The sequence below is a fragment of the Mastacembelus armatus genome, chromosome 4 (genome assembly GCF_900324485.2).
Source record: "Mastacembelus armatus chromosome 4, fMasArm1.2, whole genome shotgun sequence".
In the NCBI taxonomy this organism is placed as follows: domain Eukaryota; kingdom Metazoa; phylum Chordata; class Actinopteri; order Synbranchiformes; family Mastacembelidae; genus Mastacembelus; species Mastacembelus armatus.
The window spans coordinates 7,586,937-7,607,660 of record NC_046636.1 but is presented as its reverse complement, the minus strand read 5'-3'; the positions used below and the strand labels follow the sequence as shown (position 1 = coordinate 7,607,660).

The 20,724-nt window shown below is 40.2% G+C and overlaps 1 protein-coding gene across 4 annotated transcripts; it reads right to left on the bottom strand.

Moving 5' to 3' along the window:
- Positions 1-169: 169 nt before the first annotated feature.
- Positions 170-15,614, bottom strand: fam163ab (family with sequence similarity 163 member Ab). 4 transcript variants are annotated; one of them, XM_026323781.2, is made up of 5 exons: positions 15,196-15,614; positions 3,599-3,699; positions 3,430-3,451; positions 2,947-3,061; positions 170-2,419 (listed from the first exon to the last, which is right to left on the bottom strand). In XM_026323781.2, the coding sequence occupies exons 4-5, from the start codon at positions 3,037-3,039 to the stop codon at positions 2,021-2,023; spliced, it is 492 nt and encodes a 163-aa protein (XP_026179566.1). In that variant the 5' UTR covers positions 3,040-3,061; positions 3,430-3,451; positions 3,599-3,699; positions 15,196-15,614; the 3' UTR covers positions 170-2,020. The 4 variants fall into 4 exon arrangements, with proteins under 4 accessions (XP_026179566.1, XP_026179564.1, XP_026179565.1 ...); XM_026323779.2 differs by lacking the exon at positions 3,599-3,699 and having other exon boundaries at positions 15,196-15,611; XM_026323780.2 differs by lacking the exon at positions 15,196-15,614 and having other exon boundaries at positions 3,599-4,238.
- Between the last annotated feature and the right edge of the window lie 5,110 nt (positions 15,615-20,724).

The following is a 20,724-nucleotide window of genomic DNA, read 5'->3' as shown; positions in this document are numbered from 1 at the left end:
TTTAGCTTCCTTCTTTAACATTACTTTAACATTGTAATGAAATTTCCATTTGTGTGTGTGGTGTGTGTGTGTGTGTACACAGTCTATGATCACAAAAAGAGCCATTTCAATCAGTTACAAATCTTTAATTGTCAAAAGTTAACACTGTCAAATATTACTGTTTCTGTAGATATCATGTATGATTACTGTTTTGACCACATTTCTAAAAATTATGTTTTTCTATGTTCAAACATAACCAGTTAGGTAAGTAGTAAAATAGACAGTTAATACAATCCCAAAATAAGTGAATGATGACAATGAATCCTTAACTGTGGTACCAGTTTTCTTAAAAAAAAAAAAAAAAAAATGTTGCACTTCAGTGTAAAACTGTCTTGAGAAGTTTCAACAGCACTGCAATTGGGAGCTATTTAAGCCCAATAAAAATGTAACTGAGAAATAAGTTAATTAGCTGCTCAACAAATTTCAGTTAGGTTAGATGCAGTGCTTAAAAGAGGTTTGGGAGGGCATTTTGTTTAATGATCGAATGGCAACACTACAGCAACTCTGCCCAAATAAAATGCCTAAAAAAATATCCTTCATAACACACCATATGCAAGTCCTTGAGGTTTCTTGCACTGCTTGGTCAGCCTCACCGATTCCTTCTGTACAAAGGAATATAAAGACAAACATCACATAAAATATTATTGTGTATGGCAAGCAATGCTGTGTAGGTGTCATGTAGAAAATGAGCAGTGTTTTCAGTCACATAAATGTGCATTTTCACTCCCTTACAATGTAACAAAAAACATGAAAAAAAAAATGTAATTTCAAAGATTCAACATGAGAGTAGTACAGGGGTGTGTAGACAAAATAGCACAAATTAGTAAATCACACACTCATTTAAGTTACACCATGTTCAAATCCCAGGGCGCACCTCTCAGCGTCAGGAACACAAAAGGATGAAGAGATGCTTTCATTGCTTTCTGGTCGATATTTACATTTTAAACTTTTTGCATCACTGTCAGCAAAGAGAAATTCACTCAGTTCATTTCAAGCTTTTGCTTTCAAGGGCTCAGGCATCTTTGCTTGCTCACAGGTTTACACATCTGGGGAGAAGCTAGAGGTTCCACTTTGGACCCGGCAATACATGAGGCTTTGAACTACTGTATGCTTGATCCAGTTTTAAATGGTTGTAGGGCCATCTACATGTGCAGCATCGTAATATCTCACTGGGTGTCCACAGTACTGATGATATTCCACTAATAAAGTTGTGAGAGCTGCTTAGAGGAGGTGGCTGGCGATGCAGTAGATTGCCAGACAGCTTGCATAGAGAAAGCTCCAGTCATTTGCCCTCTTGCACCTTTCCTGTTATTCTAACATTCTTCCAGATATCCAGAAACTTTACAGATGGGAACTTTTCCTTCTTTTGCCCTTGTAGCTTTTCCAGCTGTTTTTCGGTCTCCATTCGGCTTATTTTCAATTGCTTCTATTTGACAAACTACATATTAGCTACACACTTCATCATACTGCTTTTTTATCTTTTTGGCAGTCATTGGTAAAACATGTAGCAAGGGGAATCCTTTGATAATCTAAGTTAGCCCTCAGTTTGTAAAGACACAGTAACAGTCAACAGACAGTGCACAACCATACCCTTCATGTTGCGAGCATAAAGGGACATTTCCTTACAAGACATTTTACAACTACAGTTTTAACTACCGTCAGTTATATGATTACTATCTTCATAAACATGAACATTAAAATTTGAGGGCATAAAGTGAGGAACTAGGTTGGAAAATTATCCTTGCTTACTCCTGACCAGTATCATCAATTAAATCCCTCCCAAAAATCCCAAACTATAAATAAATGTAATAATGTGACTTCCACAAAGTGTGGTTCTTTATCCAGGAGACCCTCACTGGCAGCTGCTGTAGGTGTTAAACATATTTTTGTGTTCTTGTTAGTGGAGGTGCTGGTGTGTGTGTGTGTGTATAAGTGAAGAGAGGAGTGTGTTTACAGGTGGTGTTGGGGGGATTTGGGGTGGTCACACCTCAGTACTGATGGCTCGGGTGTTGGTGTAGAAATCAGGAGGCCGGCCTCGCAGAGTGTCTCTCAGCAGGGAGCCTCGGACAGCGGGCAGCGGCATCGCCAGCGCCTGGTTCTCATAGTGTGTGGGCATGTAGGTGACGCGCTCACCACCATTGCGCATCTCATCTGTGGTACGGATGTAGAAGGGTGAGTTATAGTGGGAGCAGTTAGGGCAGTAGCTGCGGCGCCCCCCTGTGGATTTGGTGAGGTCAGAGGATCTGGATGTCTCCGGAGGAGACAGCGACAATGGGGTGACAAACGACCCATCCAGGCCAGTGACACTGCAGGCATTGCAGGTAAAATGTTGCTGAGAGATGGAGCCACTGTCAGACCCATTCTTCTTACAGCAATAGTACTAGAGAAAGACAAAATCAGTTTTTCAACACAAATAGGCTACAGGTCTACAACAAGATCACTATGAGTTTTATCCTAAAGTACTGAGGAAATCTGAAAATAGGGTGAGAGCAACTGTTTCCAGTACAAACAATATATAGGAATTTAATAATTTATTGTGCCATTTATTTGATTCTAAACAAATACTTAATGTCCTTTTACTGGTATCAGTTTCTTTCACATTTCGGCAACAATGCAAACTTAGCACGTGGCGTCACATGACGTGGAGATGTTATAGTTGTGCACACAGTGGTTTGTGAATTGTTGAAAATATTTAAGCATGGTAAAATGAACATGCTATAGTCTCCATTCCATTTCCATCAGCATATATTTTAAGAATAATATAATATATTGTGACGAGCTAATGTTGATAGAGAAAACCAAAAAAACAAAGAAGAATAAACAAAAATAAAGAGCAAGTAAGCAATGAAGGAAATAGCCACTGTGTGTAAGAAAGTGGGGTTTGCACACACTTACACAGAGGCTTACCTGGAGTCTACAGTAACAGAGCACAGCTATGATACACAGAAGTATCACCGTGGCCAGTATTCCTCCGGTTATGACAACAGTTCCAGCTGTCATCCGACCAGCTCTCCATCAAACTCTGACACAGAAACACGACATGATTATCATCAACAAGAGGCTATTTAAAAGATTTAAAGTTTAATCAGATCACACAAAGGTCAGTGTTTAAACACAGAGACAATCTTCTGGAATATATTTATAGTAATAAAGCCAACTCCAAATGTCATTACTGTAAATGGAGAAAATAGAGAACACACAGTAAATGAATTAAATACAGGCATATATTATGATAAAAAGGGCAACTTTATTTTGAAAATGTAACATATAACAAAGAATTTTGCTTCACTAACACACTGTAAAACCTTTAACAAAACAAAATGAAAGTTTATTTGGGTGATGGCATAAACCTTATAGAATAAACCTGATTATAATAATTGTTATACTCACGTTCAGCAAAGTTGCTTAACACCTGAAAAGAGAAAAATAAAAGGGGCGATTATATTAATATATATTAAATGTCACATAGATAGATAGATAGATAGATAGATAGATAGATAGATAGATAGATAGATAGATAGATAGATAGATAGATAGATAGATAGATAGATAGACTTACATCAGAAGAGTGTTTAGTGGGTTGTAAAAGTGAAGAGAAGTCAAATCAGATGTCAAAGGTGAGAGGTCTCGCCACTGGATAACCACACTGTATAAACATCACTGAGGAGAGAGGAGGGAAGGAAGGAGTGAGAAAGGGAAATAGGAAATGAGAAGTTTTAACAGTTTAATTGAAGAATCTTTTATACACATTTTTTTCCACAAGGTGGCACTAAGAGAAAAGAAAATTGTCTCAAAGCAATGGAGGGAATTGGAAACTTTTTGAAGCCAGAAAAGAAACAAAGATTTACTTTAAAAATCAGGCTTATTAATATGCATACATACATGTTTTCCCCACTACTGTGTCCCACTGTTTCTCTCTCTTTGTCTGTCTTGTCCACACTCAAATACACACAAACACAATCAGAAACACATGCACATGCAGCTTCATGAGAGAACAGCAGTAAAAGTGATTTAGTGGCGAGGGGCTCAGTTGGTTAGGGGTTTAATCTGCAGGCTGAGGCTTGTCCAGCTGAAGTCAAATCTATTCTTGCTGATAAAAACATATCAAATCCTTGATTGGGTTCCAGAAGGTGGAGGGATTTTAATTACTCAGACAGAGGATAAAAACAAATGGAAAAGAAAAGATGAGAATGTCAATTATGATTCCTGCTGTTTAATGTCTGAACGAACTGATCTCTCTGTGTGTGCATTATATTTTCCTGTACATGTGATGTGACAGATGATTCCTGCCAGTGCATCATGGTGCATAGTGTCAGTGAAGTCCAGACTTAATTAATTAGGCGGACTGATGAGATTGGGCCTCATCCAGAGCACATGACTCTGTGCACTGCATTTGAGATTAGTTGGATGTATGGTAAACATGTGGTGCCTTCTGTGGAAATATATTAATATCTGCACAGTTGGGAGGGTCACGGGTCACGGCTGTATTTTTAGCAGTGTAAAACACAGGACACATTTCAGAAAACTGCTCCACTGTTTCTGTGGATTACAGCAGCTCTGGCAAACCTACAGATATTGTTGTTTTAATTCTATGTATTTTTCCTTATTGTAACAAGGAATCCTTCAATTAACCTCAAGCTGAGATGGGATGTGGGCTACAGAGTTGATGTATTTTTTTTTTCCACCTTTAAACTTCAGACCCAACAAATGCTGACTCAAGGGATTAGTCCGATTTCTTGCAGCTGCTACAAAAGCCACATAAAGCTTTGTACTGTTTCACTTCTTTCACATATGCAGCAAACAACAAAAGCCAAACTGCATTACAAGATAACTCCCAAGATGATACTGAGCATCCCGACAGGATGATGGAATTTAATTTGATCAAACTGAGAATTTTTTCAACATTAAAAAGATGTGAGGTGGAAGTGCTGTCACGTTCTAACTGAGAAGATGACAAGCCAGTGCTGGTCACAAAGGCAGTGATCTGAATCATACACTGGCACCGAGCTCATAAACCATGTTTCTGTCAGAAAGTACACTGGCCTTCAATTATTTGTGGAGACCAAACAAGATGACGGCTTACAGATTCCTCTTAACATCTAACATCATTCATCATAGCCCTCCGGTGGCTGCAATGCAGACTCAGTACACCAAACTATTTTCATAATTAATTCCAGCACAGTCACTTGTGCTGCAAGGAGGAAATGGAAATGGAGTTACTGCTGTCATCATGTCCCATGTCATCCTTTTTCTTCCTGTTTACATGTTGCATTGCAAGCACGTTGAGACAAATGTGTTGGTTAGATTAATGTGAGTTTACTTCATTTGACAAACTACATCTGCATCAGCAGAAACACATTCACAGACACATGCTGAGCACTGACAGAAAGAAAAAAGGATCAGTCACCATTGGGTCCAGATTAGAGTGGCCCTCAATCCCCTACGTTGCCTGAAGAGCCCTGTTTACTGATAAGATTCGCTCGTTCTCTCTGTCTCTCACACACACACACACACACACACACACACAATGTACATATGCCGTATGCACAAAGGCAAACATGTACTCATGCATTAGCAAATAAATCAGGACGTCCCAATAACACATCTATTAGAACAGACAGCACAATCTACATTGCACTTCATTTCAGCATACATAAAGCACCATAGTTTCATGTAATAACTAAATAATCAATAGCAAATAAAAGTTGATACTGTGTTATAACATATACAATGTCCAATTAATTCCAGTACATTTAAGGCAGCAGGGCTCTTCCAGTACTGGACATGTATAATGTATTAAGAAAGACAGCAGGTCTCAGGTCTTCAAGGATTCACAGGGAGGCACTCAGCTTGTTTCTAGACTTCCATGAGCTCCTGCGACACATCACAGACTTCATTTCTCAGATGTCAGAAATATAATGAATGAGCAAGAAATCTGTAGGTCTTTTTTACCAACAGCTTTCCTCTGTAACAGTTTAGCTTGAAGCAGAATATACATTTTACATCCACCCACCACTGTTGAGATTCCTGCTTTGCCTGTGAATCATCTTTTGTATAAGTGTTTTTTTTAATGTATTTTATGTACTATGCTTTTTTTTTTTTTTTTACTGAAAGTTAAAAGAATTTAACGATACAAAATCAAGAGGGCGAGGCAGATGTGCTTGTGTGTGAAAGTGTAAATAAGGAATGCAAACCTCTATTGTGCCTTCAGCTGTTTGGAGCTACTGTAGCCTGTTTCCACACCAAATACCCACATTTCAATTTTTTAATGAATCTAGTCTTATACTCACTGATTACTGATTTTAAGACAATTGAACCTTTTTGTGGGAACAAAGAATATCTCATGACCTGTCTCTCGCCCTCCTACTCTGATGGAGTCCTCCTTTTGGAGTCACAGCCATCAGTCTTCAGGAGCACTTCAAAGACCTTGACTTCCCTCAACGATTTTTACAAGATTGATTCTTAAATCTTAAATTGCTCAAACCAGCAGTCAGCTTTTTATCAGTCTCCTCCAAAACACTACAAGGTGTAACATAAAGGCCACAGGTTTGAGTCACACAATGTGTGTAACAAGTTAAAAGTTTTATTAATTTTTATTTTTCATTACAGATGAAGGATGGTTAAATTAAAAAATTTAACCCATTGGCTCATCAAAAGCAACTGAATCCTATTAATGCACTGCTCAGAAAGACACTTTGGACATGCTAAGGTTTTTACCAACTGTAACTGCCTAAATATCGCCCATATTTCCAATTTTGAGAAATACACTACCAGTCAGTAGGTCACGTTAATTAAATGTGACTGTGTGTTTCATGGCCTTGACAAATTCCAATGACAGAAGTGAAAATTGTTGGCTGCCTTTTGAAATTTACTCTAACCTGAATATTGAAGCTTAGACGTCAAAGTTGTGAAAAACACTTCCCTCCTCCAATGCCCATTCTGTTCTCAGATTGTTAATTCAGTTCATTGAGGATATGTGGGAATGTGTAAATCTGTATGTATGCTGAGCTGTCCTGTTAAACGTACGCTTCTTGTTAAACTATCTTTTCTCTTACTGATGTTGATCTCAGCGGTAGCAGCTCAGATCCAAAGCCAACCTACTGCAGAAATAATTCATGAGAAATTCTAGCACATATTATTTTAGGAAAACCATCAGTTTGTCATTTAAACTCTGCAGCTATATGGCAGCCATTGTAAGCAGAGAAAACAAGTCGCACATCCAAATGGGATTAATGTTCACAGTTAAAATGTAATTTGTCTAATCCTGTTATCTGGCACTCCAAAGGCTTTCCTCTATCTGCTTCTTCTCTCTATCATCTCTGTTGTGGCCCAGCGTGGGCATCTGTTTGTTTGCATGCGTGGGTGTGAAGCAATTGCAATTTAGGCAGTCGGTTTCAGAATTTGTGGTATTTCTTTTTCCCAGAGACTGTTTACTACAAAAGTGGAATCATGGGTTCCAGGAGGACAAGACTTATGCAACCTTGAAAAGCTTCTTCATGTACTGTGGAACGTACAGGAACTGAACCGATCATTATCACATCTTCCATCCTAAGCTGTCACAGTAGTTACGGCCCAGTAGGCCGTAACTAGAGATTAATGACACTGAACATTTTAGTTCAATTACTGAATTTTGCTTGAGGTCATTTGGGACAAAGAATATAACGAATTTAAAGAACCACTCCCCAGAATGATCCTCTTGGCCCTAACATGCACATGATCAATACAAGTGGTAAAACGGTTTTGTCCCTGTGAAGATAGAGCGAGAATGGACGACAGTCTTCTTCTCTCTTCAGTCTGGACTGTGTTCTGATGCTGTATATGCTGCTGACAGATTTATGACTGGTGTACATTATGTTGTTATGCAGCTCCCCAGGCTACTCCACTCCAGCTTGCCAGCTCCTGATTCAGCCTTTCTACACACTCAAGATGTGGTGAATACCTTTACTCACATGCCAAGTGAAAGATTCATTAATCACAGTCCATCTGTAATTTTATACACACGTCAAATTCAATTTCCTCCCTTTCCATAAAAGACTATCACAAGATATTCTATGGGTCTCCCAACTGACATCTGCCCTCTCTGGGCTCTACAGCACCTTTACTACAAGCTATATTGCTACTGCTGCTGCTACAACGGCTATTCTGACAAATTCAGCAGGCCAAAACAGTGCTCCGCAAACATGAAGCTGCATTACTGCTTCGTCCTGAGTGATCTGTCCAAACAAGGCCTACACCTGTGGGATACTGATAACATGTTTTAGCAGAATTGTGGGTGCAAATGTTTTCTGAGTTGGGTTAAACATTATCCAGCACCACTGCTCACCTGACAGTGGAAACGGGTTGTATACAACAGGAAGAATAGGAAAACAGAGCAGAAATACAGTGTGTGTCCTTATATCACAAAATGAACAATATCAAAGAAAATTTTGCTGAATACTGAAAGCGATCTTCTGATCTTCTGTGGAAATGGAATCAAGTATCATCATCACTGAGAGCAGCATTGCAGGTTAAAGCTAAAGCTCAAACTCCCAGAGGTGGTTATACCATAAAACCAATGTAAAGTACACTACACTTCTAAAGTATACACTTACCCACTGCTGCTGTGTCTCAACTCCATGCAATATACTAACTGGACACGTTTTATTGCAAACTGTTTTGCAGTAGGTTTACAACATGCTGAATGTACAACTTTTTGTAGGAAAAAAAGTAATTACACATCACATTTAAAACCTACTTAGATAAATATGTATAGATACTGTATATGGAATTAGAACACAGTGGTCATTTACCCTTAGTTGGTCTCATGCATTAGGCACCAGGTTAGGAAACAGGACAGTTTATGGTAAACAGGCAAGCAAATATTCAATCACAGTAATTTCTTAAAAAATAAAAATAAAACTAAAAAAAAAAAAAAAAAAAAATCAAAGCTAAATGTCAAATTCCATTTGGCTTTGAAAGAACTTTCATAGACTTGATTGCACTTCAAACTGGGAGGCTTGAATTGATTTTCTAGCTAATTTATATCCAATTCAGAGCAGACAGACTCACAATAAAGAATTTCAGCAGGAAGAGGACCTGACATTAAACATGCCTACAGCTCTGCATCCCCTTGCTTTACAAGGTTTGGAAGAGGATTCATTCTCCTCAGCTCCTCCTCTGCTGTCCTGCAATACACCAGCTTCTCTTTTAGGCTTGGCAGCAGTGCAGCATTGCCAAACACACCCCCAGTATAGGGCAGCGGGCAGCAGGGAGAAACTGTAATTACTGTATCTCCATTCTGCTGGTCAGCACGGCACTCTCATAAAAGGTAATGAAATGGCCCAGCTTCTATCTTTGAAGGAGTAATGTACCACAAATATTACATTAGCATACATTCACAATGGACATTTTATCTGTGACAGTTAATAAAGTGAGGGAGCATAGCCACACGTGGCAGGGCAAACAGAAAGGAGGCAGGGCAGCAGCGATGCCTTACTCAGAAATAAAAGAGTAGATGTCAAGGTTAATGAAATGTAGATATTCTTGTTTTGCCACATCTAACTTAGAATTAACCATTTGCCTGTGGACTGATGAACTATGTCCAATATTTTCAACCCATACATATATACTGAATTTCCCCCATGGGGGATGAATAAAGTATCTATCTATCTATCTATCTATATACTGTATCAAATGTAGCATTTTACTGTAAACATTCAAAATACTGCAACAGTAACATACCGGCCAATCTTTGGTCCCAGCCAAGCCTTTTCCTCAACTGTCAAAATACATTTACATAAAACAAACCATCAGTCAGCCAGTGAGTGAGTAGGTATGAATTTCAGTGTGATGCTCAAGGCTATCTGAACACATGGCTGTGCAAAAACCTGAACCTATGACCTTCAGCTCACAGGATGGTAACTGAATCCACTGTGTCATCCTGCTAACAGCCGGGCAGATACACAGAAGAGGAAATGCTCCCAGGACAAACAAAGACTCAAATTTCCTCCCTCTCTCTCTTTCTGCTTTAGTTAGGCTGTGGCTCTCATCTAATTATTTCCATAGTTCAGACTGTCACTGATGAGTCATATACATTATGTCACTGCAATAATTTACTGTTATTTGTCAAAAAATAAATATTTGTTTTGAAGATATGTCTATAACAACTATTATTATGCAGCTACAAATGTTTCCTCTGGGCCTTTTTAGACACAAACACAGATTGATGACAACTAGAAAGCGTGTGGCTGTTGTTTTCTGGTACCACAATTTGGTCAATACAAAAATCATCTTCCCACATCTTGGAAAATGTTTTGAATCTCCAGTATGATGTAGACAAAAAGAACAACAACAGGGTAATACACACAGCACAAACGCTCGACCTGCTCATCCATCTTTGCATGCACAGCAGTGTGACTAATCAGCTTAAGGCAAAACTCATCTTAAAAGGTTTGAAGTAATGTGATTTCTCTAATATCTTGTTTCACATGGACTGATCTAAAACTCAGTCTGTCTGCGCATATGAATGAATGACCTTGGTGACTTCTGACATACCTTATGAGTCATCCTTAAAGCATTTACTTGGGCCCAGAAGTAAATTGTTCTTGTTTTTTTTAGATAGAAATCAGACCTATATAAATTAAATTGAACTTATATTAAGAACCAGGTGATTGGAAAAAAAAAGTTTTCTGGTAATAGGCACAAAAGCAACCAGTTATATCTTGTATTCACAGTTGTTTAATAGGACATTTTTAAGTGAGATAAGTGTTGACTAGGAAAGGAGCTGAGTGAAATGGACACCATATGAATAAATGTATAATTGAAAATGTTGCAATAAATGTATAAAAGTCTTGACGTTAGCAGAATTACAGTTTAAACTCAGTTATGCAACAGTCATATTGAACATATTTTCATATATATTGCTTCCATGTTTCCCTCAGGTCACAACAGTTTTATCTGGCTCCTGTGACCTCTGACCTATTAACTCTTGCCTATTCTGTGCATATATGTTGGTGATCAAGGGACTGTATTGCAGCTAAGTGAGAGAATAAAAAACAGCTTACTTGCAAGCGTAAATGCTGGATCTAAGCTTCACGCAATGCTTGCGTAAGAGGGCTGCTACAAGATCGGTTCTACATTTTAAATAATGATGAATAAAACAAAGTTGGGGAGCTAGTGGGTAGTGATGACAAAGGGCTGAAATTGCATGAAAGAAGATGTATAAAGATGAAAAAGGAAGGTCTGTGCATGAACAGCAACAGTTCTCTCAGCAGGAAAGGTTTGGGCTGGAAACTGGAGGCAATTTAAAGTTGAAATAGGTGGTCAAAGTAAGGGTGAGAAGGTCAGGAGGGCTGGATACGAGCAGATATTGATCTTCAGCTCCAATTCCCAAGTTTTTAATAGCTAGGAAAGTTTTATTCCTTTAACGAGGACAAAAGGGACCAATTGATGCTTTTTTTCATAATTCCAATGTTTGTTTTGTTACATAATGATTCAGGGTGGAGGAATTTAATCTTATTAATGTCTATAGAAGGGAATCTGTGGTTTGAAATTCAAAGTAATTTTAGAAGATTTTAGTTGACTGATGATTTAGAGGAAATGTTTAAGATATTGTATGTACAGTGTGTGTGTGCATTCCCATGTGTCTGTTTGTGTTTGTGTGTACAGTAGCTTGAGGATTATTTGTTTTTGTGTCTCAAGGTGTATACCTAACTGTTAACTGTTTGTGAGTAGGAAAATGTCAGGTAGTATTGCATCATGTTAAGGTTGTCTTAGTGTGTGTGTGTTTGCCAGTCTGATTATGTCTGAGAGTGAGTTTCTAAGTGTTCATGGGTGTGTGTGTGTGTGTGTGTGTGTGGTTTTGATGAGTCACCACGGATACAGCAGCCAGCAGCAGTACAGCTACGTTAGCAGATAACAGTGTTTCTGTTCCAGAGGCCTCCAGCTCTGCCAACAAGCCTTCCTCTCACTGCCCTCATCCTCACCCAGTCTGGCTGAGTTTCAGAACTGCATTCACAGCCACACGCCACGCAGCGCCTCGCATAGCACCACAAGTAAAGTGTTGTTATGCCAGCCAGCTGCACTTAAAGGTTCAGTGTGTAATGTTTACAGCGATCTATCAGCAGAAATGGAATTTGGTACAGTATTTATGAAAATGCTGTCATTAGTGTGTAATCACTGGAAAACACCAACAGTTGCATTTTCTTACAGCTGGTCCCCTTCTTCCGTGTTGTGGCACTATGTTTTTACAGTAGCCCAGAAAGGACAAACCAAACATGGGCTCTAGACAGGGAATTGTGTTTTGTTCTAAAGGAGATGACCATTGTACCGTCCCTTGGACCTGGAAACGGGTAGGTGATTCTGTGAGGGGGACCTCAGAAGATTGCATTCTGCAATCTCACCACTAGATGCCACTATATTTTTCAGGTTCCATATTGCACCTTTAATTAAAAGCAAATTATATCTGTTATTAATTCATTTGCCTTTATTTTAATACACCTTAGACATGCCAGTAACCAGCCATCATCTGGAGATTCAGACCTAGTCAAAAATGTTACTGGTTTGCCATTGTAGAACTTAAGAGTGAGATGGTCTGGAGTTCACTTTCTTGTCCTGTTAATGCTGCAGTGCAGTTTGGACACAGCTCATCTCGCCTTTAACGTGTGACTACAGTACACGCAGAGTACTCACAACTGTACGTCAACAAATACCAATCCAGCAGCCAGAAAACCCCTTGAGGGCTTTTTAATAATTTACACACCACTCCTGAAACACTGAAACACTTTCCCCTTCCCAGGGCTCATCTAAGACTCTCCTCCGAAACCAACAGACACATATAAACACATGATATACACACCACTATCACAACTTAAAAACACTCTTCCATGCATGTTGTCCCAGAAAGTACATAGAATGGAGTGTGAGTAGGAGGGAATGAGACAGGGCTTTACAACTAAAGGGAGTCTATCAACCAAAAGTAAGTACAGTTCCCTGCTTCCAGGAAGCAAGAGAGACTAAATATATGCTGCACAGGCCTTTCCTACACTAAGTGTGGTTTTACTTTAATTAAAAAAGAGTTGATTTAAATTTATCACAACCCAGAGCAGGCGTGGTGATGTTGGACCTTGAGATCTTTTGGCAGGAGAGGTTTTTTTTTAAATTACATCATGTCTTGTGTCACAGCAAAGTCTACTGACCTTCAAATGTTCCTTTGCCAAACTTATGTGGACAAGATGTAAGATTTTATAAAAAAAAAAAACAAAACTGAAAGCTTGAGGCCAACACTGAGGCGATCCGGTGCTGTACGGGGCAATGTGCTGGCATAGTTGGGTCCACTTGTCCCCTTATAGGGAAGGATCATTGCAAATCAATCACTGGAACATCTGAATGATCACCTTTACCTCCATCATGGAAACATCAAATGAGGGAAAGGTTTTTTTTATTTTTTTTATTTGAAGGACTTGTGTTCATCCTGCCAGCAGAGTAACAGAATCAGTGCCAAGGCACAATGAAGCTGTTCCGGTGGCACATGGTGGCCCACCGCCGCACTAAGACACTTGCTACACTGACCCGTATGTAGGTCATGCTTAACAGCAAAATATCAACCAGAGGTGCTTGACTGAATTACTTCATTCTGACCAGCCAGCTTCAGTCTTTAATTTGAGTGTAACATATTTCACATTTTAAATTCAATTTCAGAGGTTAGATATTTTCAGTGATCCTTTAACTTTGGTGTGACAATCACCAAAATGAATGACAGAAATGGTCCCCCAGCAGTAACAGTGATGAACCACGAAGATTGAGCTGGGTTAATAAAGCAGCTGTTTCCTAAATTAAAGGAAGATGATCAAATATTTATTTTCCCTGCCAGAGAAGCTGCGACAGAACAACTTAGCACTGACAGACCAAATGTTGATAGCAGCTAGTTGTGTTTTCCCAGAGTGTTTTGAAGTGTTGGGACAACACACTATTATACAACCTGTGTATTAAATACATTTTGTCTGTTACTGCTGTGTTAGCAGCGACAGTCCTGACTGCAGACTCCTCTGGGAAATCAGCCCATTTCCTGTTGTATCACAGACACTGGAGGTGGAGGAATTAAGAAGTGTATGTGTGTGTGTGTGTGTGTGTGTGTGTGTGTGTGTTTGGGATTGGGTGGAGACTGAAGGATGTAGAGAGGCTGCTCTACAGTTATTTAGTGAAGCTGTATTTTCCATCCTCCTCTGTGAGAAATGGGTCAGAGCTGCACAGCACCTGCTGCTAGTTGTTGATGTGAGAAATCAATACATGACACATACTGTACTTTAGATGCCTGGCACACATTGTATATAACCTGGCAGCGGTGATGGGATGTTACACATGAACTTATCTGCCTGTGTGTAAATCAAAAGTCACAGTCTTATGTCTTCAGTCTTCAATGCAACTTTTTATAATAATTCAGACTGGTTATGACTACTGTACCGTTTACTCACCAGCTTCACTGCAAATACAGTAGATGCAGTGACACCGACACATACAGCCTCACAACAGAGCACACACACCATGAAGCAGAGACATTTACTAGAAAATTAAATCCAGAATTACTGATTATTTTTGTCTTGACGTCTAAAGTGAGGGGGAGATACCTGCAGTTTTTAATATAGTTTTTTTTTTTTCATGCTGAAAGGCTGTGACATGTGATACATGATCAAAAATATTCAGTCTAAATACTCAGAGAAGTGTAAGATCCTTACTGAGCTCTCTGTCCAAACTATTTCATGATCATGAGGACTATAAGTACAGATAAACATCAGACCCATCAGTCACTTCCTCACTCTCTATATTTTCAATTAGAAAAGGCGTTTTTTAAACAAAAAAATCTTTGCAGCAGCAGCAGACTTAACTAGACTGAACCAGTGTGGAAGAAGATCACAGGACAGCCAAACCTAAAGACTCCAGGTCCTGCTATAAGATGCCCCACGGTGACTTCATCTCCTGTGGAGGCCTTAAAGGCTCCTTTCACGTTCAATTAAAAATTTTATAGTTGGTCACCGTAACTGAATACGGAGCACTTCCCACTGAGGGTCCGAGCCAAAGACACATCTACAACCGCTGAATCCATAGACAGGAATTTAAAATACCTTTCCTCGGATTTAAAGGACCGAAGATCTGTCACCGTGTCCCCCCTTTTTTTCATACCTGATGTTACATGGTCCGTCCGTCCAACTCAGGATAATCCTGTGGAGTTTGACCATGAAAGGCCGCCAGCATCCTTATCACAGCGGGAGAGCAGAGGAGCGCTGTGCATGGGACTGCGGCGGAACTTCTCCGAGGATGCGCCGGAGTCCCGCACTCACAACGCCGCCGGGAAAACACAACACTCCTGTTGTGGGAACCGTAGACTAGAGGTCAGGAGGACGGATGCAGAGACAGGACACCAAAAAGACGGAGCATAGTCACGGTGTGACAACAGGAACAAAGATACAGGACGAGGACGACGCTTCGGGAAAGGCGCTTTTTACGCGCAAGTGAGCTGTAAAAACGCGTTTAGGAACGGTCTTCTTGGAACTCAGAGTGGACAAAAACAAACCTCACAAAACACAGACAACCATACGGACACATCCAACAAGTTAGAGACGAAGAGGCGAAATGACGGAGTCCGCTGCTGGATGAGCAGGGAGGAGACGGTGGGAGGAGAGGAGCAGCACCACAGGATGCGCCTCACAGGGACAGGCCATTATAAAAAAAAATATATGTGGAAATATATGATTATTAGGGAAAATATATATTAAGAGGTTCAACAGGAAGGAAATTCTAAAAGGAATGTGACTGATACTTTATTCAATGATATATTGCAAGGCAGAGGATAACCTCTTTCTTCCTAATGTGCACCACAATAGGAAGAAATGAAGACAATCTAACAAAATAGGAAAATGTCACTGAAATAATTCTAAAGTCACTGCTCCTCACTGCAGACACATACAGCTATAAAGCTAAAGAATCCATCCTGAGTATTACAGCAATGGTCTTTAGGGGGATGTTCCCATTAGAGAAGGAGGCTGGGTAATGTGGTTATGTCCTGCACACAGTAAATAAATGCTACAGTAACCCCCCACCCCCCCTCCTGCAGCACAGACCCTCAGCTACAGTTAATGATTTGCCCTCAATCACTGGTCCCTTAATCTACTTACTGATGCAACCGACTCAACACAAATATTGACAGAGTGGGTCGGGCCTGGCAGACCAGACCGGACTCATCGGGCCCTAGGGCCAGCTGAGAAGATGATGGAAGTCAGGAAAGACGGGGATTGTGGGTCAAACAACAACACGTTCCGCATGATTTGAGCAAGGAGAGAAACATGTAGCCCAGCTGCCATGAATCTCTACACTGAAGATGACCTGTAACTTGCTGCCCCAAAAACTCTTATTCAGCTTAATGAGCCGTCAACTAATCTGAGGCTGATGTTTCCGAACACTTGTCTGCTCGTCTCTTCCTTCCTGCACATTGTTTCTGGGGCTTCTTTCTCTTTGGCCACTTGTATCACATTCAGAGCCACAACCATCTGACCATTAGCGTACAAGCCACATCTACAGAATACTAACAAATGCCTCTAAATGTACTCCATCCATTATCTGTAAGTGCTTATTCCTATTTTGGGTTATAGGGATCTGCTGGAGCCTAAAATATAGTAGATAACTACTAAAAAGCTGATTTTGATCATGTTTACTTTTTGGTTAAGGAATAAGCGGGTATAGAAAATGGATGGATGGAAGTACCATGTCTGGTACTTGTGGTTGTGAAGTGTGAAATGTTACCAGTGAAGGAGAGAAGAATTTCTCCTGAAACAGCAACTTCTGTTCATGATAGTTCAGCGGTACAGAGCAGACATAAAGGTGCATGGAGTGCTGCCTATAGAGCTCCACACTTCATCTGTGTTCATTCAGCTAGAAAACTGCCTCCACTGCTGCAGAAAGTGATTCTACCTTTAACTACCTTGAACTACTTCAGCGTTACCTCAGAATGAATTTTACGTTCCCTCGCATAATATACTGCAGCCCATTGTGGCAGTTTTTGCATCTCTCCTTGTTTACTGTGTTCATCATGTCCTGTTATAATAACGCTGCGTATCTGGGGGGGGGGGTATCCTGCAGATACTACAGAAAGAAATGATGATGTGAGAATTTACAAGACAGATGTGTTAACATAGTAGAAATTTGAGAATACTGCAGCTTTGATATAACTATCACACACCAAACCAAGTAATGAATGCAGAATTATTTCAAGATAAAGCACAATTCATGGCAATATAGATAGAAAGAAACCAAACCCCTCACCTGGATAAGAGCGGTACAGCGTCCTCAGTGTGGAACCAGCTGGAGCAGAGGTGTTGCCAGTATTTCAGGGGTGAATTTGATTGAACCGATTGTATTGACTCTGGGGGGAGGTGCAGTGAATTGCCAAGATGTGACACACTTAACTAGAGCTAAGCCTCAAATTTTTGGGTCAAACAGCAGTAACCTTCCTTTGTTTGCGTCAAGGACCACACTCCTACAATTTTACATCAACAGTTAGTAAGTGACAGAAAGTGCAAAGTTCAAGGGTCAGAGGTCACAGTGTCCAGCCAGTGACTGATTCCAGCAAATCTAATAAATTATGTTTAACTTTGAAAAGTACCATCATTTAACCATTTATTTTAATAAAGCCTGATATATAACATGATTGGTCTGACAGGTGTGTTACCCAATACAGCGATGAGAACTAATAAAATACTGTGGCTGGTATTGTGTACAAATAATATACACAATGAATATACAAACAAAATGTGATGGACGCTAGTGTGCAGACATGCATTCAGACACACAAGTGGTTTGGGAGTGTGTAAAAGGGGAAGCAGCATCTCTATGGCAACCTGAGGAGTAAGAGGTCACTGTGTGTGACAACAAATCTAATTCTGCTTCCTGTGCCGGGAGGCAGCACGGACTTGATGTTTATCTGGACTTGCCCATCCGTGGTATTTTAGTCTACTCACTGTTGTCTCTAAGGCCATAACCACACTAATGTAAAAAGAGGCTAGTTTGTTCCTCAATTTTCTGTTACAGACAAACTTTTTGAGATAGTGTTCAGAAAGTTCACCATCCACAGTGTAAAGCAAAAATGCTTACATCTGTCCTACAGAGTATATGCAGGTCACCAGAGCTGATCAAGTTTCTGTCACCTGAGATGCTTTTTGTTGTTTAAGTGTGGTCTCTCACAAATATTCAGCTTTAATTTGACAATAACCAGATGTAGCCACAACCAGAAAACCCATTCAAATGCTCAGCTGAACGAGTGATGCTGTTTGCCCTCACAGCTTTTTAAGTAAGCATTATCTAAAGATAGGTGCTGATGTTCTGTCTGGATTTCTACCAGTTATGTTATTTTATATGCAGTACTTTCATTTTCAGTTTGTCAATATCACCTTAAACTATAAGTTGGTCGGCACAGTGACTACTGGTGACATTCCAGTTTTCTCTGTCCCTGAAAGATGAGAAACAGATGAAAACAGAGGAAAAAAGAGGACAAAAAAAAGGCAGAGGAGTAGAGACGGTAGGAGAGAAGAGAAAGAAATAAGAGAGGAGAGAGAAGACAAGAAGGAGAGGCATGTGAGTAATGATTGATCATGACTAAGCATTACACTGCTGGCTGTTAAGTGAATCCATTTATCAGGTGACCTACTGCTCTGTCTGTTCTCCATTCAGCGCTGCTCTAAATATAAAGTTTCATCACTTAACTGAAGAGAGACATTGGTTTGAGATCGATCACACGTTGCCAGTTAGCATCAACATCTATCTGTACTAGCTGAAGGCCAGATATGCAACTTTTCAAATCACAATAAATGAACAGTACATTCTACATGAGTCTGTATCAGTCAACAGCAGTCTAGCGTAGTGAGGAAGCAGGACTTACACAGCGATTTTTCAGGGTATTTTTCAAACACAGCACCATAACATCCTTGCTGGACTGCCCTTCAGTGTAGAAATAAAAAATGGTCATTCATATTACACTCATTTAGCGGTGTAAGTCAGTCAGTAGAATATCCATCCATTGATCCGTTCATCTATTTTCCATGTCACGGCGGGTCGAGGCACACTAATAAAGTAGCCAGACATGATGAAGCCTGCAGAACTACAGTACAGCCACTTGTGCTTTGTCACCAATTCTGCAGTACCTACCTAATGTGGTGCCCACAGAATTCATGACAAAGCACACTCCTTCCACAGCCACACAGACGACAGAAACTAAACACTTACAGTTTATCAGGTGCAAACAAGAACAGAAACCCTCAGGAGTTTTCCACTCTGGCACACAACAGACCCCGTGTTTAAGCCTGAAGCACCACTGCCTTGGAAAATGGTCTCTATAGTCTATATGCAACAGTCCAGTATCCCACAGACTTAGGTTCATGTTGGACCACTCTGCAGTGCATGAGCTAGATCTATTGATAAAGCAGAAAGGAGCGGGTCTTTAACAGAGCAGAAGTAGAAAAACTAACTTGGAGAAGGTCAAAGTTTATACCCCATCACAGATGAGTAATAAATGTTGGCCTTTTGGAGAGACATAAACACGACCTTTTGGCTAAGCTTAACCACACTGCAGTTACCATGCGTGGATACTGTAAAAGACAAACTCCGACATCAACTTCCATTCTCGACCTCATTTATTTTCTTTAGCACTATGTATTATTAGTTGTATTGAGCAGTGTGTATTGTTCTCCATAGAACAAAAAAGCTGCAGACTGCTTTATGTAATGAATGTCTAAACTGAAGGTCCCACTGCTGACAGTCACCGCTCTGCTGCTTTGAAAGGCAGAACTCTGGTAGTTTGTGACTTCGTCTATATGAACGAGTTTGAGTCTGCTCATCCAAGATATGTTGTGTAGCTGAGTGTCTTTTGTTATACAAATCCTGTCCAACGCGCCAAAGCAACAGACTATAGAGCGAGCACAGAGGGTTTAACACAGTATTTACTGGAGGGTAAATGCTCTTTACAGGAATGCACATATCTAGTGTACATCTTTCTATAGTCCTTGTTTGATATATTTTATAGTATTTTACATAATAGAATCATTTCAATACAGACTAAGATGTTCAATTAGAGAAGGATAGCAAATGTGACAAAAAGGAGGGAGGATGGGGCGAGGAATAGATGATGACGGAGGAAGAAAGACAGGATACAAAACAGAGAGAGGGAGAGTGAGAAAGGTCTATGGGGACAAACAATACCCAGTGATGGTGTATATTGTGTCTGTTGTCAGTAAGCATGGCAGTTTGATGCATTGCACTGCTGGACCAAAGACAATTCTGCGAATGCGGACAGCCTGGCGTATCTACATATTGATTATTTGCAGCTGTCATAAATACAGTTTAATGGAACTGTCAGTGTGTGCCATCACATATTAACTGAGCCTGGAGCTCAGCTGCAGCTGGATGCTGCTGCCAAATAACACCCATCACATCTGCATCCAGGTAGAGAACAGCAGGAAGTGTAGCACACTGAGGAACCTGTACAGACTTGAATAGGGTCAGTTGATGTTTGAGAAATAATGAGCCTAACAGCAGGTGAAAGTGGAGTCTGTGTGGGGGGGGGGGGGGGGGGGGGGGGGTTGTTATTGATCAACAAAGACACCAGTCGACACAGATATACGGAAGGAATAGCTGAAATTTAGCAGGGCCAAACAGTCAATTCAC

Coding starts and splice junctions, on each gene's coding strand:
- fam163ab (XM_026323781.2), bottom strand. CDS start 3,039: ATGACAGCTGGAACTGTTGTCATAACCGGAGGAATACTGGCCACGGTG. Junction 2,420..2,946: donor TCTGTTACTGTAGACTCCAG/GTAAGCCTCTGT, acceptor GTCTTTCTCTAG/TACTATTGCTGTAAGAAGAA.